The sequence below is a fragment of the Trachurus trachurus genome, assembly GCF_905171665.1.
Source record: "Trachurus trachurus genome assembly, chromosome: 7".
NCBI lineage: Eukaryota > Metazoa > Chordata > Actinopteri > Carangiformes > Carangidae > Trachurus > Trachurus trachurus.
The window spans coordinates 14,472,970-14,491,974 of NC_139901.1; the positions used below are offsets into that span (position 1 = coordinate 14,472,970).

General features: G+C 43.0%; 1 protein-coding gene across 1 annotated transcript; it reads left to right on the top strand.

The window, feature by feature from the left end:
• Positions 1–1,756: 1,756 nt before the first annotated feature.
• Positions 1,757–18,616, top strand: arih2 (ariadne homolog 2). Its single transcript, XM_083975955.1, has 15 exons — positions 1,757–1,922; positions 5,541–6,096; positions 8,703–8,770; positions 8,995–9,067; positions 9,238–9,379; positions 11,273–11,394; positions 12,169–12,278; positions 12,425–12,542; positions 12,648–12,698; positions 12,842–12,863; positions 13,558–13,709; positions 13,914–14,057; positions 16,309–16,377; positions 16,473–16,598; positions 17,167–18,616. The coding sequence occupies exons 2-15, from the start codon at positions 5,827–5,829 to the stop codon at positions 17,236–17,238; spliced, it is 1,539 nt and encodes a 512-aa protein (XP_083832081.1). The 5' UTR covers positions 1,757–1,922; positions 5,541–5,826; the 3' UTR covers positions 17,239–18,616.
• The last annotated feature ends 389 nt before the right edge of the window (positions 18,617–19,005 follow it).

Sequence of the window (19,005 nt, forward strand, 5' to 3'; positions counted from 1 at the left end):
TATGAAAAGTATTTTTGTAAGAAATGTAAAATACAAGTAAAAAAAAGCAATGCACCTAGAATTCATGTGTTCATCTATTTTTTTCTGTATTTTGTCCTTTAACATTTCTCTGCAGTCACAAACAACCATGAATCATCTTTTTCCAAATCAATAGTCACAGTTGCGGTAAAAAGAAATCTATTGTTGGTGGACATTTCCTTAAAGGGGACATATTATGCAAAACTCACTTTTTCATTGTTTTAGTATGTGTATTTGCGTATCCGGAGTGCCTCCTCACCCCTTAAACGTAAGTTTTGACAACTACGTCAACATTTTGTAAACTGCCATAGTAAGAAAATGTGTCTATTAACAAGCCGTTTTAATTTCACCCAGCTTATTACATCACAAGCCGGGTGATGTGAATATTCAAGCCCTCGCTCCCATGGTTACCATGGTTACCTCAGCTACCAGAGCGAAGATTCTAAACCGACCGTTTAGAGCAGGGCTGTGAAACTGGTGTGTAGAGAACCCAGCTGTGCTCAATTTTTTGGTTTTTTGGACCAAAGCATGTTACTAACATTACTTTTAGACATCAAGGTACCATGTCAAGAAGCAGAAATGAGCATAATATGCCCCCTTTAATCATTTGACCCTGAGCAGATTTGACTTGTGCTGATTTGAGGTCTAGCATCCACACACATGAAGCAGGATTCAAGGACACATACACACGCACACACAGACAAACAGGAGTGGAGCAGCCTGATAGTGACTGAGCTTAAATCAAAGTTGTTAAAGTTTTGCAAGAATTTGTCAAAGTGAAAATTCACAATCAATAATCTGGGTGTAGTTTTTCACCTCTAACAACTTTCAGTGATATTTTGTGTATAAACAGCAGCATCAGCATCATTAGGTGATGCATCCTCCTGCTCAGCTACTCAGACCAATTACCAGTGCATTAACCCAGGGCCTCGACCCACCCCTCCTCTCAGAGACTCGGCAGAGTCATGCATTGTTTATAAAAACATCAGTCATACAGCTGCAGACCTGAAACTCTGTGCTCTGTTTTAACTGTAGAGCTACAACACCTGCAACTACAGCCTCTATGCTACAGCCCAGCCTGTTACACCTAGGAGGGAGGAAGTGCCAAAAGAGAGATGTACTGTAGACCTGCAGATCTATGATATGATAATATCATTACAGGCCTGTCTTCATTAAGTGACATTAAAATCACTTTAAATACTCTTTAAATATACTTTAAAAAGTATATTTTGGGGCTTTTTTGCCTTTATTGGATAGTTGAGAGAGACCGGAAATGGGGAGGCAGAGAGATTTTCACCAAATATAAACAGGCTACACAGGAATTTGACTTGGTGACAAGAGCACAAGAGGATACAAATAAGCAAAACACACAGTTAACACAAGACTAAATTAACAATAAGAAAATAAAATGTAAAAGTAGGGGGATGGCAAAAGTGCAATTAAGTGCCATCAAAAGTGAAATAAACTGTCACCTATGTGTCACAGGACTGAAAATTGAATAACATTAAATATCCAACATATCTATTCTGTTTTATCTATCTATCTATCTATCTATCTATCTATCTATCTATCTATCTATCTATCTATCTATCTATAGGTTGGACTCAAAGTGATGTTGCTCCATCCTACATCTGATGTATTGATGGACAGCCCTGATGCATGAGGTGAAGCTGCTGCATCCTGCCTGTGGAAAAGGGAGGCATAAGGAGGGGAAGGAGGGGGAGGCGAGGGGAGGCCGGCAGGAGAAATGCGGATGTGTCGTCACTGATAAGTGGCTCTGTATCGGTCCACCTTCCGCCTACCGACCAACCAGCCGAGCACAGTGTAAATCGCTCCTTGGATTTCCCTGACACAAACACGTCTCCTGGCCGTCACCGCGGACCGAGCCGAGGCTGCTACCACAGGTACACACCTCCGGCCTTGACCCGGGGAAATGACCGCGGCTGCCGTGTAAATGTGTGTGTTCAGTCCCGGGCTCCGGAGGGCCTTGTTTACATCTCAATCCCCGGACTAGAGTGGGCGAGAGGCGGAGAGGCGCAGCGGGGGGCAGCGTGAAGGGGGAGGCTGTCCGGGCTGGACGCTGTGTTGTCAATTCTTGTTAAAATTACGCTGTTAAGTTTTTCTAGAAAACTTTTGCGAGTTTATTGTGGAGGCATCTGGCAGTTTTAAGCCGCCAACCCTCGGTGCTGTGGCATGCCGTCACTCCGCGGCTGGATGTAGCTGCCAGCGCGTTAGCCGGGGAGCTAACCCGGGCTAACAGAGAGCTAGCCCGTTAGCCGGGTTAGCCCGGCTTTGGCTACGACTTTCACGGCCGTTTTCAGCTTCGGCCCCGTAGTCGGTCCCAAATACCCTTGTTCAGCCACAACCAAGCCGGTCTGTGCTTTGCTCAACACCGTACCCCCCCTCTCCCCCCACCCAGGACACGGCAGCAGACCTGCGCTGAGCCGCCGTGATACATTAGCCCGACTGGATGTGTGTCACCCAGTTTGCTGCCTATTTTTAGCCCGGACCAGGCGGAATGTGAGCAGTCGTCTGTCGCTGGGCTGGCACCGGCACCGGGGCCGGCTGGCTGGTTTCCCTCCCCGGCTAACCTTGTTTTCTATCCAGGTGGATATTTGCGAAGTCACATTTGAAGCCCGGTGCCAGAAAGACTGTGAGTGTGTCACAGATGACCGGGTGAGACACGTCTGACAGGCGTGCCATCGTCCAGGGCTGGACAGTAACTAAGTACTTTTACTTGAATACTGTTCTTATATATTAGTAGAGTATTATCAAGTGTGTGGTCTTTATTTGAGTGTTATCCTGTTTGGAAACTTGTGACTTACTCCATAACACTTTAGGACCAACATTTCTTCCTCCTGATCCACCAAATCTCTCTTATTTGAAAACAGCTTATAAGACAGTGAATTAATTTTTTTTTAATTTGAATGTGATAGATCATACACTGTGAACCAGCCGGTCGTGTGTGATTCTTTCTGTCAGTGTCTCCACAAGGCTTCATTAGATAAACATGACGCAGAAGATAAACCAGAGGCCATGATCTGATCAGGAATCTGCGTTTGAGGTTGTTGGAAATAAACAAAGATTAGTTTAGCTGAGGCTGACTGATTACCCCCTGGTGTAGAAATTACACTGTGACAGTTTGTGTTTTCCTTGTCCTTAAAGCTAAAGCATCTTCAGCTAATCCTCTGAACGGTGACATTAGGTCTTAACTCATACCTTGTGTCCTGCACGTGTTTAACAGATCAACAACACTGTAGGCCACAGACAACCACTGTGACGTATGTGAGCAAGCACTGGTTTGAAATCGTGTCTTTGAGAAGTTCAGTCCAAACCTAGAGGCAGAAGTAGCGACGCATCGAGACACAAGAAGGGAAGAAATAATGAGAAGATGTCATTTGTTTATCATGTTGAAAAGCAGAGAGTCACATGGTGAGTGGAGGAGGCAGAGTCGTCTTCAGAGTCTGCAACCAAAATGTACAGTTTGTCCTCAGGTTAATTGAAATAAACAAAGTTTACGAGCTGCCTTCGCTGCTAACACACACTGCATCTCTCGGTATATGGAAGAGACATGGTTGTGTAATGAAAGAGGGTGGATGAAACAGTCAGACAGACGGTTGCGAGCAGCTTCCTGGTGGCTCTAACAGCTCTGCTGCAGAGCTGGACAACAATGTTTTAAGTGTTCAAGAGGAGCATTGTTTTGAAAGGTTGGAACAAAGTTTGAGAGATGTTTTAGCTTATCACTAAATTATCACAGGGTGTGTTGTGCAATTCATTCTGCTGCTCTGATTGGCTTTATTCAGTGAACTACTTGCATTTTTATCTACAAGATCAAACCAGTATTAAAATTCGCCGTGACCTCCCAGTCAAAGTGTTTTTATATCTCCCAATTGTTTTAAGTGGAGTGAGATCCAGTCAGTCAACATTAACAATTCCTAATGTCCCTCTAATATACGAATAACCAGAGCTGCACTGTGACTCTTTTGGGCAGATGTTGAGATCTCAGTGTGAAAACGGTGTAAAAATGCAGCCTGTTGGTTCCACAACACTGACGGAGTTACACTGATCAACAATGGGACACATTTTACCTGCTTCTGTGATTTGAATATTTAGACTTAGTGAGTATAATAGTGCAGTTCTGCTAATAAATAATGGGAAAACACAGTGCTGAGCTGGACTGTGTGCAGAAGTAGTGGGGTTGGATTAGATTCTCAGCTTTCTGTGCAGATCTTAAGCATTTTTTGTGCATTTTAAATTATACAGTTTGTCATGTATTGTCTTCACTCCGCTGTTAGAAATAAGCAGGAGGGGAAAGACTTAATGAATAAACGTAAAATATCTTATGACCATAGCTTTTCAGTGTTATGTACGAGGTCCTCTGAGTTGTGGCCTTTGACCCTTTGGCCCTGTGATGCACCTCCTCTGCACTGCAGATGTCTGAGCTCCCGGTCTCTGAGGAACATCTGTAGCCAGTCTGATTGTTTGGGGCTTCCCTCCTCTGCCGCGCAGCCTTTGAGAAGTTGAGATGGATTATCTTCAGTGGACTCGAGGCTCTGATTCACGGCAGCTCTGTAAACTCATCTCGAAGATTTCTAGAGACATTCAGAACAAAGTCGATGTTTGGCAGCTGAACCACAGTGTTGTATTTCAACTTATCTGAACTTGATGCCTTTTAGCTTTGATATTTCATGATAAGGTTTTTATTGATTGATTGTGCGTGAAGCCAGCAATGCAGCTGCATACGAGCTGCACAATATGCAAAACACTTTATATTGTAGTTACATGGGCAGATATTGTGATTTCAGTGTGAATGGTCTTTTTTTTTTTCTTTTTTTTTTTTATCCGATGTGATGTTTGTTGGGACTCGTACCAAACAAACATGTACTTTTAGAGTATGTTATGTTGTCCAGGGTGTCTCCTTAACAGCACAACACTTACGGTGCTGATATTGCGCAACAGTGTTGTAACACATTTTGCCCATTTATCAAAAACAAAATTGCAGCTCCTTCAGTTTGGATATTGCATTTGGCCATAGTGTGACTTTGATCACATTGTGATTGATTTTTAGAATTGTTTATTGTAATATTATATTTCTGTTTTGGTGAGAAAACCTCTATGTACCATACTATAAAGTGTTGTGAGCCACTTACATGGACTTAAGCAAATATTTAAACGTTTAATTTACTTGACTTTCATGTGGATTTGGATTAAAATGAGATCAGCAGCACCAGTGCAACTGTTTTCACCTTGTGCGTCTGTGTGTGTCCTGGAGACAACTGCTGTAGGACGAGTCTGTCTGTCTCTCTGTCACGATGACGGAGTAATGTCACAGGTGATGTCACTGGTTTGACGTCTTCAGTTGATAAATTAAATGTAATGAAATTTAAAAGACTCATCAAGAGCAGCAAAACAACTTTCACTGACATGTTTTTTTTTCTTGTCTTCCTGTTTCTTTTCCTCATTCCTTTCTCTTTCTCTGATCTGTCACGTCTCTCTGTCTCTTCTCCCCCCTTTGCCTCCAGTCTTCTTCTCTCTCTCACGTCAGACCGCCCTGTAACCAGCTTCCAGATGACTGACGGGGAGTGTGACTTCTTCTGCTTCTTCCGCTGCTGCTGAGCGCGCTCCGTACGCGCCTCACTCCAGAGGGCAGCGTGTCTCTGAGGAGTGAAACTAGCAGGTGGAAAGAGGGTGGGCTGGGAGAAGTGGGAAGGCGCGGCTTCAGAAAAGCCATTTTAGCCAATCGGACCGCTAGGATCCGACAGGTAGGCAGAGCGTCTACCTGTCCGGGGGACTGATTCAGTCGACTTGATGTCTGTGGACATGAACAGCCAGGCGTCGGACAGCAACGAGGAAGACTTCGGGGTGAACTCTGAAGAGGAAGATGATGAGGACGATGGCGATGGAGAGGAGGAGGACCAGGGCGACATCGCGGGCTACTATGAAGGCGTGGCCAGCGATGTGGAACAACAGGGCGCCGACTCGTTTGACCCGGAGGAGTACCTGTTCACGTGCCTGACGTACAAAGAGAGTCAACGGGTGCTGACGGAGGAGGTCAACACTGTGGCTGCTGCACTGAAGGTGAGAGAGAGAAACAAGCTTCAACACACATCTAACACTTCCACACACACACACCCCAAACGCTAAAGTGTGATGAGACCGACGTAGGTTTAAATTAGGAAAACCGCTGAACAGGAGGAGCTGGTTCTCTGCTCAGTTCTGTCTCCACGAGCAGCGACACTGTTCACATGAAGACTAGGGCCGGGACTCGATTAAAAAAATTAATCGAATTAACTCATTGAGTGCCGCGCTCCTTTCCAAAGTTTTAGTCAAGTGTACCGGCAATTTAGACCATTTTTGACTTTTTATGTAGAGCCACAGTGTATTCTATATTATTGCCACCAATGCTTCAAGTGGCCACAAACCGTTTGTTTCTAGGTGCCTCTGTTCCTGAGAAAAGTCAAGCTAAACATGGCTGGGTTTCACCAAAATCCCTCCTTTTTTTCTAGAAAAGGAGATAGAGCGTCTTTTATGAAAGGTGCTCTGTTTGTGCCTGTCGCTCTTCTGACACTCGCATTTCTGGATCAAAGGGCTCGTATAAGATAAATATATACAACAGTTGTTGTTCTATTCACAAAACCACCATCGGGGGCGGGGGGGGGCGCCACTAAACAACAATAACACAGACGCACCGTGCCGTGTCTCAGCTTCTCGCTGCGGAGCGTGAGGGTCAGTCGGCCACCGCGGCTCGGGAAGACCGGTCCCGCCGGTGGTCGCGGTCCTTCTGTGGTATGGGTCGGTGGTGCCGGCCTGCTTTGGCCCAGAGACCATCAGATTTTACCGCGGGAGGACTTTGGGGAGGACACGGTGTTGCTCCAGATGAAGACCGGGCGGACTGTCGGCTGAGAGCTTCCTGTTTCAGCTCCGAGCAGCTCGAGCAGCTGGAGCAGCAGCGCGGGTGAGAGCAGAGCAGCTGCGGAGCAGCAGCTGCTGCATCTGCATGCAGAACTCGTTTGCAGAAGCCGAGTTATGATAAAAACTTCCAGATCATGAGCTGTCATGTGACTTTGATCGTCATCTATTTCAGTTCTCCTCGTCGTAGAGTCCCCAAATTTACATATAATGTGTATTAAAGTGTCTATTTTCATAATTTAAAAAAAAAGCAAAAAACGTAAAATTACGTTTTCGGCACTCAACGCATGGGAACGAAAAACGAGAAATTATGTGGTTGGCACTCAATGAGTTAATTAGAGGCTTTGTAATTAATTAATCGCAATTAATCGCATTTTAATCGCATATAAATATTTGACCTGAGAACAGTGAGAAGCATTTTTTTTCCACATGGATTTTAGTATACCATTGAATGACTGAATACATAAGCTTAAGCATTCAAGGTGGTACTTAACCAAGACCAACAGACTAGGGATGCAAATTATCGATTAATTCATTAATCGATATTTGATACATACAGATTAAATGGTCTTTCCTTCCAATACACTATGATGATTACTGTAGTATTTAACTAGGCTACTTAAATCACAGTAGCATAAACTGATTTGTTGAACTCAGCCTGATGTAAACATGAATAAAAGTCAGTAACCAATCACACAGGCAGCTCCATGTTGTCCCTGTGTGATGTTCAGGGACAGGTCAGGACAGTCTGAAGACAGACAGCTCTGAGGGTGAATGAAGTCCTATCATAATGAGATGAGCTGCACCTGTGACAGTGACAGGTCATAGATATAGCGCTGCAGCTTAGCAATTAGCGCGATATAGCGCATTTAGCGTGCGCCCGTGTCTGTGTATCTATGTGCAGGCAGAGATCAGAGATGGTGTTTTAAATAACCATGCTAGCGTTTCACCAGCTCTCATCTCTGCCAGTCAGCCTCTCAAACTGCCGCCTCTCTCGCGTGCGGGCGCACCGCACGTAGACACACGTGAGAAAAAAAAAGAAAAAAAAAATTGAAATTTTTTTTTTTTTTTTTTTTTTTTTAAATTTTTAAAATGCGTTAATTTTTTAACGCGTTAATTGTTGTGTAATTAATTAATCGTAATTAACGCGATAAAGTCCCGGCCCTAATGAAGACACTTTCAGATGAAACTCCCTCCAATCCCAGAAGAACAAATCTCCTCCGTGACCCCGATGGAAACATCATTAGGTCGAAGGTGAAGGAGAACTCGTCCTCATTCAGGAGAAGAATCTGAGTGTAAACTAAACAAACGCATTGATAATGAATCCTTCATGAACCACAGAAACGACCAGGACTAAAATGTTGAACAAAGAAAACATGACAAAAAAACTTAAACCGAGAAAGTTGAATCATCGAAATGATGATAAACTGGGGCATGTATAGCTTTGCTGCGTGTTATTCCTCCTCTCCCTCTCTACCCATTTCCTGTCTCTCTCCAGCTGTCCTGTCAAAATAAAGGCAGAAAAGCCCAGAAAAAAAAATTATGATAATAATAATAAACTAGAAATAAAGAACAGTTAGAAGTAACATATCAGAGGAATAAACAAACAAACGAAAAAACACAATAAAAGTGCACAAAATGAAGCTTCCTGTTACTTATTTCATTAAACCTTCAGTTTGTGTAATAATGTAAAAGGAGGAGAGTCGCCCGTTTGTCAGTGAAAAGTGACAGACTCTCTCTGTCTGTCTTTTGTCTCTTTTCTCTCTCTCTCTCAGGTTTTACCAGCAGTAGCTAAACTGATCCTGGTGCATTTTCACTGGCACGTTTCACAGATATTGGACAGGTATGTTTCCTCCTCTATCTCTCTCTTTTCTTTGTCCCTGTCTTCTTCCATTAATCCTCCTCTCCTGTCCTCTCCTCATAGTCTCCTCTACTTCCTCCCCTTCACTCTTCTCAGATCTTCAGTTATTCCTCATCTTTCTTCCTCTTTCTCTTCTTCTCAGTCTTCTTGACTCTCTGTGTCTCTTGTCCTCTGCTGAATCCTGGTTCTGTCCATGTCTTCCTCAGAAATAAGTCCAACTCGTCTCTGATGTTGTCCGATGCTCTGGTGCAGCCCAGCAGCAGCTGCAGAACAGTCACTGTGAGTAACAGACACGATAAACACAAAGCTTTGTTTTAATTCACAAGGCTCAGATATTTCTTTGTCTAATTTTAGTTTTTATGATTATTATAATTATCGTTGTTATGTATTTCATGTGTGTTTGAGGATGGGACACTAACGTTTCAATTGTGTGGTTGTGTGTGTTTCAGGCCCCTCAGTCCCTCCAGTGTGGTGTGTGTCTACAGGTTGTACGGAGAGACTCCCTGCTGGCTCTGCCCTGTCAGCACTCCTTCTGCAAAGCATGCTGGGAGCAGCACTGCACTGTGCTGGTCAAAGATGGCATGGGAGTGGGTGAGTAAAAGGGAGACAGAGAGAATGTGTGTGTTTGTGTGCATCTGTGTAGTCATCAAAGCTGGTATTAGAGCGGGTGACTCACACTCTGATCTGAGCTCCCAAGTGTGTGTTGGTGTGTCTCTACACTCTGTGTGTGTCCACTCAGGGTTTCATCACAGCTTCAGCCTTCCTGTCCAACCTTCAGTGTTTTGTAGTCGAGACCAAACAGTATAAAAATGTAACGCCTCAATCACAGTGACCAATATCAGGTTATTGTTGTTGAAATATTCAGAACATAACAAAACATAATCTGAGGTCAATTCACCAAGTGAATATTTGGATTTTAACTAGGGATGCAACTAACAATTATTGTCATTATCGATTAATATGTTGATTATTTAAATGATTGGTCAATAAAATGTAAAAAATTGAAAAATTTCAATCAGTGTTTCTCAAACCAGAAGATGACGTCCTCAAATGTCTTGTTTTGTCCACAAACCAAAGAGATATTAAGTTTCTTGTCATAAAGGAACAAAGAAACCAGAAATATTCACATTTAAGAAGCTGAAATCAGAGAATTTGGACTTTGTTTTCTTAGAAAACTACTCAAACCGATTATTCGATTATCAAAATAGTTGACGATTAATTTAATAATTGATTATTGTTCGATTAATCAATTAATTGTTGCAGCTCTAATTTGAACATTAGAATAAAAAGTTAAAAACAAACACCAACACATCTGTGGATCAGCCCTGTTACAACTGCAACCATGTTTTCACTGACACATAACAAACCCACATTGTTGAGACTAAGATGAGTCTAATTATAGTAATCACGGTAATGAACAACGGTTATAGTGATGATGAAAATGTACATAGTGATAGTAACATTATGTGATTTTACTGTGAGACCAGTAACTGTTATTGTCTCTGCAGACCGGCGGTTTAACGAGCTGATCTGAGTGTAATGACAGAAAAACACCGGCTGCATGTTCGTCCTCAGCTGTTTGTTGACGTGTTTGTTTGTAAAAATCCAACGGCAGCTCGTGACTCTGGAGATCAGTGAGGTGTGATACGAGGCTCTGATGACTCCATCTGCTGTGAAATGTTAGCAGGCTCCTGCAGCAGCCTCATGAGTGTGTGTGTGTGTGTGTGTGTGTAGAGTTCGCCTGTGTGTGCTGGTGTCAGCAGGAGAGCAGATGGGCGTGTGGGTGTGAGCAGTTTCTGTACAGTTTACTGTAATGTGCGTGGTACAGTGAGTGCACACAGGCGTCCTCTCCTTTAGCTGTCTGTCTGTCTGTCTGTGTGTGCGTGTGTGTCCATGTGTGACCCTGTTGGTAACATCTGTCTGATAAAGTGTGTCCATGTAACCGAGACCTTGCGAGTCTGATGGATTTCATTATCAGTCGGACCGAGGACGCATCTATGACAACAGATAAACCTGCTTCACTCTCTGGGTCACTGTAACACTAGCGACCAACAACACAAGTTACACAACACAACCACACAGATACACAGCTACAGAGGAGTTTTCTCAGTCTCAGACAAAGTTTAAATGATGTGTCGTTTCCTTGTTGCAGCTTGTGGAGGATGTAACCTCAGCTCTGAATCATGGTTCGGTTTGTTTTCAGTACAGTGGGGGGAAAAGATTTTTTTTTTTTTTTATGGGTCTGTGAACATAAAGCTGTAATTATAAACTTGTGAACATGTAATTTAGTCAGTGACACTTGTTTTTTGAACCCAAGAAATTAATATAAAGACACATCTCATTATTAAACATTAAACATTTTGATGTCTAAATTACACAAACATATGAACTCACTTCATGAATATTGTGAACATTGCTGCTCCTGTGTCTGTGATTCAGGACTCTTCATATTGTGTGTGTGTGTGTGTGTGTGTGTGTTTTCAGGTATCTCGTGTATGGCTCAGGAATGTTCCCTGCAGATGCCTGAAGACTTTGTCCTGCCGCTGCTGCCAGGAGAGGAGCTGAAGGACAAATACAGACGCTACCTCTTCAGAGACTACGTTGAGGTCTGTCTGTCCATCTGTGTGTGTGTGTGTGTGTGTGTGTGTGTGTGTGCGCAGGTTCTGCGTCATACTATGCTGAGACGTCAGAGTTATGTGGAGAGTGAGTGAGGAACTCTGAGACCTTGTGTTTGTTTCAACAAGTGAATGTTTAAATCCGCAACGTTTAAAGCAGGAATCATCTCTCATTCTTCACTCTCTAAGTTTGATCTTTCACTTTTATCTCTTGTTTTTATCTGGGCCTGTTCCCTGACTAACTCAGACTGTCAGGCAGTGAAATAGTAGCTGGTGATATGTGTTTTTCTGTTGTATTATTGTGCCACATGTTGATTAAATGTTATTAATAAATGAACTGATTCAAATCCACATGAGACGGACGCAGACAAATCTACTGCACGCGTCCTCGACCTGTCCAAGGTTTCTCCAGTTGTGACAGTTTGATACTTAATCTAAAATACAAGAACAATTGGATCCATCTCCTCTCAGCGCTTTATTCAGTATCGCATGATGTCACATCTAAAAGCCCATCACGCGCTGCTCTCTCTACGCACTCTCCATGCAGGATTAGATGCAATGGTCTCTGTGTGTGTATATATATATGTCAGCTTTAGAGCACAGTGTCAAAGTTTCATCACAACCATGTTCCTTTTTTGTTATTTGAGTGAAATTATCTTTTATCAAGATCAAAACAAAGTGAAATCTTCCAGCTCAGGCCTCGTTGAGGTGGAGCAGCTCTGTACGTCGTCCTAATGATGCGTTCATGTACCTCTGTGACCTCAGAGTCACTTCCAGTTGCAGTTGTGTCCGGGCGCCGACTGTCCCATCGTCATCAAGGTGCAGGAGCCGCGGGCGCGCAGGGTGCAGTGTAGCCGCTGCAGTGAAGTCTTCTGGTAGGACACACACACACATCACAGAAAATTACAAAACACTTTTTAAAATTTCTTGTTTTGATTGTTTTTCTGCTGTTCAGTGTAAATCTGCATTGTAATATAAACTATGAATGATTGAGTGCTGTGATTCTCTCTCTTTGCCTCAGTTTTAAATGCCGTCAGATGTACCATGCTCCCACAGACTGTGCAACCATCCGAAAATGGCTGACCAAATGCGCCGACGACTCAGAGACGGCCAACTACATCAGCGCACACACTAAAGATGTATGAGGACAAACACACACACACACACAGTTTTAATGTGAACAAACACAGCTTGTAACCATCGCCTCAATCATCAGACTGAAATGATGTGTGTCTCTCCTCCAGTGTCCTAAGTGCAATATCTGCATTGAGAAGAACGGCGGGTGCAATCACATGGTGAGTCAGAGCTGAGCATCACACTCACCCAGACAACAGGAGCATGACTCACACTCAGTTGTGTCAAATCAACCACTACATTGTGTCTCACATGTTTCTGGTTCATTGATTAACTTCCTCCTGTGTTTTTGTGTTTGTTGCAGCAATGCTCCAAGTGTAAACACGGTGAGTAGTATCTCACACACACATCTTGTCCACCAGTCAAAGGACAAGACCAGACACAACTGAACATTTGAGGAAGTGAGATGAGATGATTTGGAAGAAAACAAGTCTTCAGTTGAGCTCTGTGGGATCAGCAACACTCAGTTCAGCCAGACTGGTTAAGACAAAACCTCAGTTCAACCACAGCCGAAGTTTAGGTCAACTGTAGAGTTGAGCTGCACCGTCACACAGACACTCACTGTGTCTCTACAGCAGTGGTTCCCAACCTTTTTTAGCTCGTGACCTCATTTTGACATTACAAATATCTCGCGACCCTGTTAATCAAGATGCACCAGCTCATTCTTATATGCTGCATTTTATTTAAACACGATTTATATTCGAGAAAGTGAAAGTATAGAATACAGTTGTTTAAGACTGTGTGTGGTGTTTTTAATCATAATTCTAAAAAGAATAGTAATTAGTTAAAAAATATATTTTTATCTGTAATTTTTTTTTATCAATTACTAGACATTTCAGGCGACCCCACGTGGGGTCCCGACCCCAAGGTTGAAAAACCCTGCTCTACAGTGTCTCTGTCTCCACCTGCAGCAGCTGCAGTGGTTAAAAACATCAAGTGTCACATTAAGATTATTTGTTTTATGTATGTTGAAGTGGGCTGAGCATTGCTCTTACCATACTGTGTGTGTGTTTGACACAGACTTCTGCTGGATGTGTCTCGGAGACTGGAAGACTCACGGCAGTGAATACTACGAGTGCAGCCGCTACAAAGAAAATCCTGATATAGTGAACCAGAGCCAACAGGCTCAGGCCAGAGAGGCCCTCAAGAAATACCTCTTCTACTTTGAGAGGGTGAGAGTCCTGAGTTTCTGTTGTTCGTCCATTCAAATAACATGAAATTAAAATTTTGTAGGCAGGTTTTTTTAACCTATATAGTTGAGAGTAAAAGCCTGTCTGAACTTGATGGTTTTTGGTGTTGTTGAGGCGGAAACTCGTTTTAATTCCCTGTGGCTTCAGTCCTAAATTAAGAAATATTGTTGTTCATTTTCTCTTTAGTGGGAGAATCACAACAAGTCTCTGCAGCTGGAGGCTCAAACGTACCAGCGGATCCAGGAGAAGATCCAGGAGAGAGTGATGAACAACCTGGGAACCTGGATCGACTGGCAATACCTGCACAACGCTGCAAAGCTGCTGGCTAAGGTAGGTTCAGTGGCCCTCATTTATCAAACTTGCGTACACCAGAAAAAAGTAGGGATGTCCCGATCACATTTTTTTGCCCCGAGTCCGAGTCCGAGTCATTTGATTTTGAGTATCTGCCGATACCGAGTCCCGATCCGATACTTTGGCAATGTAGTAAAGTTTTTAATGTAGATCAACTGTATCATCCCACTATTTTTCTGTTCTTTGTGCTCTACTAGGGATGTAACAATATCACAATCTCACAATAATACGCCCCCCCTTGCGGCCCGTCTTCGCTTTAGACAGATAGGAAAACCCTGACATGTAGATATGTAATATATCCGATTCCTGATCGGGATGTAACGTCCGATTCCGATCGAGTCTGAAACCACGTGATCGACCCCGATTTCCGATCACGTGATCGGATCGGGACATCCCTAGAAAAAAGGGTGTACACCAAATTCACCGCAAGGATCGGCATTTATCAATCTGAGCGTGAGCGTACGGTACGCACAAATCTCATGCCAGCTCTGACCAGGTGTACGCACATTTGGAACCAGCGTAGAACATGCAGGAACGAGTGCTGCTGTGTCAGAATGATTATTAAACCATAGTCTAATAACGCAGCGATGTGGACCACATGTTGTTGTTGTTTATATTGATAAAATGATAAAAAAGTAGCCAAAAAAAAGAAAAGAAACGATGCCACCAAGTCCGTGTTGAAAATTTAACTCGACTTTTATTTTGAGCAACTGAGATGAATTAAAAACCACGACGTGACAGATGCTCGTTAATCAGCTGTGTAAACAGAAACAGTGAATGACAGACAGACCTGTTATTGTTAGATCACACACACAAACTTCCAACATCTGCAGCACCAGAGCATGACCGGACGGCTCCTCAGTCTCTCTCTCTGCCGGACACCGGAGCCCCCGGGGGCGGGGGGGGAGCTCCGCTACCTGTCCAGGTGCAGCTGATCTCCGCGGCAGAGTTTTTTTTTTTTTCCTCCGTCACCGAGACCTGTCAGCGGGACATCGGGCCGGTGTTTCACATCCCTCCATCAGCCGAACCATGCCAGCGGTGCTGATGGTCATAAAGTCGCGTTCGCAGCAGTAATATGCCTATATGATTTCTCCTCAGTCACTTGTGTTTAGTAAACTGCAGGAGCATTTCATGAGATCGCTGGGTTTCCTGACGTGGTCGGTGACACGTGCGTCTGCAGCTTCCATCCACCGGGATGACGCTTATCAATCACAACAACTATCAATCTATCAATGTCCAGATATTTAATGTTGCCGCCCTCTCCCTGTTCAACGCGGTAATGTCAGTAAAGTCCCTCTTCTTGGCCGTCTTCCGTGTCTCCATGTCGTAAAAGGGGCAGGGCGACGCCTCTAAAGCAGGAATATATCGGGGCGTGACATTTATATTGCGCTCGTTTTCAGCCGCCGGATTTATCACCACCACGCCGGTTCTACGCCGAAATCAGCAGCGTACACACTTTTAGTAAATCACACGTGACACTTGGCGTACACTGATATTTACACCAGAATCTACACCAGATCCTGCGCAAGTTTGATAAATGAGGGCCAGTGTGAGCACTGACGGTGGTGCAGAGACCCAGTCTGGTGTCAACACTCAGGATCAGTGTCAGTGCAGAGACTTGGCTCTTTCAGGAAATCTCCTCCTCCTTTGTCCTTTTCACTTGTTTTTGTAGCTCTTTACAAACTCACAGCAACAGACCTGTTTCAGAACATAAAAACTGTATAGGGGTCAGTGACAAATAATAAAAATTATTTAAAAAAAATAGATAAATGTCATTAAAAATGACATTTGAACTTGAACAAAAATCAGACTGAATGTCCTGAAAATATCAAATGGATAAATATTAAATATTTTACCCACCTACAGTCGACCTAAGGGTACATATAAAACATTAAAATGAAGTAGATTTTTTTTGCTGTATTTCTATATTTGAATTTTAATGCATTTTCGCAACACTAGACACAACATATCCTTAAAACACTGCTTTTGTTTTAAATAATAAGTGACAAATTATGTAAAAACTGTCAAGAAACATAGTGTTGCATTGCATAAAGTGAATCACATTTATTCCAAATTTGAGTCCAGATTTATTTTCCTGTATATAGTCAGATTTTTATGAAAAAATACTGGTTACACCACTTGATCTTGGGTTGCATCACGTGACGTCATTGACCCATAAACCAGTGCAGCTCCGCAGCTCAGCCCCCGTGTCTCTTGTCTCTGTCTCCAGTGTCGTTACACTCTGCAGTACACCTACCCTTACGCCTACTACATGGAGTCTGGCCCGCGCAAGAAGCTGGTGAGAGTCACTTGTTGTAAAATGTTGTGAATGATGTTCTGGCCCTTTTGTGCCGTCGATCGTGTGTCTCTGACGTGTTGGACGTGTCTCTGCAGTTCGAGTACCAGCAGGCCCAGCTGGAGGCCGAGATAGAAAACCTGTCATGGAAGGTGGAGCGAGCCGACACCTACGAGAGAGGAGTGGTGAGCGGAGAGGGGGAGCTCAGCGCCAGTGACAGAGGGGTAAGAGAAAGTGATGCATGATGGGTGAAAAGAAGGTGTGTTGAACTGACCAATCAGGGAGCAGCAGGAGTGATGATTATGATTATGGAGAATTACCTGCAGTTGTAAAATTGCATCTGTCTCTATGATTCTGGTTAAAAACATCAAACTCACAGCCTCATTAGTGATGATTTAAGGATTTTTTATAAACTTATAAAAAGAATCTGGAAAAGTCTAAGTCCTTCGATTTCTTTATTTAATTTAAGATAATTAGCACTATTATTAAGACTTTTATTTCAACTCATTAAGATTCAAGCTGGTGGTGTTGCATGAAAACCATGTCCCAGAACTTCATGTGTCTGTGACGCTCATCATGAAAGCACTGGCGATGACAATTAGCCATAAAACATTAAGTTTCAGTTTGATAGAGGGTGAAATATTTAGATAATCTGAAATCTCTGGTGTTTGGTTCAGTTGATACAACAGAGAAACACTGGATTATTTTTTGCAGTAGTTCACTTTGTGAGTTCATTTTAGAAAAGAAGAAAAAGAAGAAGTTATAATAACAGATGGATTTTATTTTCTTCAGGATTTGGAGAATCAGATGCACATTGCTGAGCAGAGGCGACGCACACTGCTGAAGGATTTCCACGACACCTGAAGCTCCATCGTGACTGCAAAGCACCAGCATCATCCTCCTCTCTCCTCCTACATTTTGCTCCTCCCCTCCATGAGTCCCCCCCCCCCCCCCCCCCCCCTTTACCTTTGCTTCTCTTCGCTCACTCGTTTTGCTTCTTTCTTTCGTTCCCTCCTCTCGCTCCCGTATTGCTGCAGAGTCAGAGAATGGCACGATTGTATCTCTCCCTCTCATCCTCATTTACATGTTTTGGTTTCAGAGCGTCACTGTGGTTACACCTGTCGCAGTTTTTCACATCTGATCTGATCACAAAGGTCAAAGTTTGAGGTTTTGTGGAGTTTGTGAGAACAGAGACTTTTCTTTTCTTTCACATGAAACAATTAGAAAAAGAAGCGAAAGCTGTTTTAAGTGAGAGAGTCTCACAGATTTGAGTCAGATTTCTTTTCCTCTGTGAGTTTGTTATGAAGCAGTTGAGGAAGATGTTTTGTTTTCCTTTAGACACGGTGCTGATTGTGGACCTGTGGTTTTGAGTGGACCATAACGACCAGCGAACCCTGTTAAACCTGTAGCACTTAACTGTGTTCAGTCAGAGCTGATGAATGAAGCTTCTGTCAGTTTCCTCTGCTCCACACTCACACGTCCATTTGCATAACTGTGTAACTGCCTCTGCCCCGGATCTGCTTTGAACAAACTTTATTACCAAGCAGCACAGGTGCAGCTCGACAGGCCAGTGAGCAGATATGAATGATAAATATGATGTCTGGTGTGTTTGCTGTGAAAAAGATGGTGACGCCATGGTTCCACGTACTCCTAAAATTACTGAAAAGAAAAAAGAAAAAAAAATACAGTATTTTCCTACATATGATGCATGTTCATATACGCAAGATGTTATAGAAAAAGATGAATGTGACTTTTTTTAGATTTTGTCACCGATGTTTCATAATAAACACACCCCCTCCTCCCCCCTCAGGTTGTTGTTGGTGCTGCTGGTCGTTATTCACTAATTAAAACCACCGAGCTCCTTCATTCTCACTCTGGTGCTGGAACGTGATCAGCTGACGAGTCTCCACTGATCAGACGCTGTGAAGCAGCAGGTGTGACCTCAGCAGTCACTCACACTACAGCTCCGCCCACTGACACACACAAGCATGCACACACCGGCGCTCACACACTCCGCTGCAGAACATAAAACCTCACCCCCCCCCCTTCCCTCTCCATCTCGTGCTCTCTCCTTTCTTTACATCCATCCTCCTCACACTGTTTTTGCTCTTTGTTTTCTCTTTTCCTCCTCTCACATCGTTCTCCACACTTTTCTTCTGGAAAATTGCTGTTGATAGATAGATCGTTTAAAAAAATGAAAAAAAATGAAAAAATACAAAAAAAAAATTGCTGTAATTTTCAACGGTTGTACATTAATACAGAAATAGAGTTACTGAGAGAGTTTTTAAAACCGGACACTGAGTCTTGTGTGTTCATTTCTCACACTCTCACACACACAAACACAAGCAATAAACAAATGACCATGTACTGAATAAGACGAACAAGAACTAAAGAAACACTGAAGGTTGTAAATCTGACAATATCGATAAAATGATAAGCGTACAATAGTGAAACAGAACATATATTAACATGAGTTAAACAAGAGTATTAAAATAAACACAATCCATAAAATATAGAAAGGATTAACCAGTAGAACAGTTTGTACGACAAAAATAATAGAAGGACAAATAGAGACAAAGAATTTGAAGCCAGACTAAAAAGGAAGACAAACAAAAAGTGATGTTTACATAT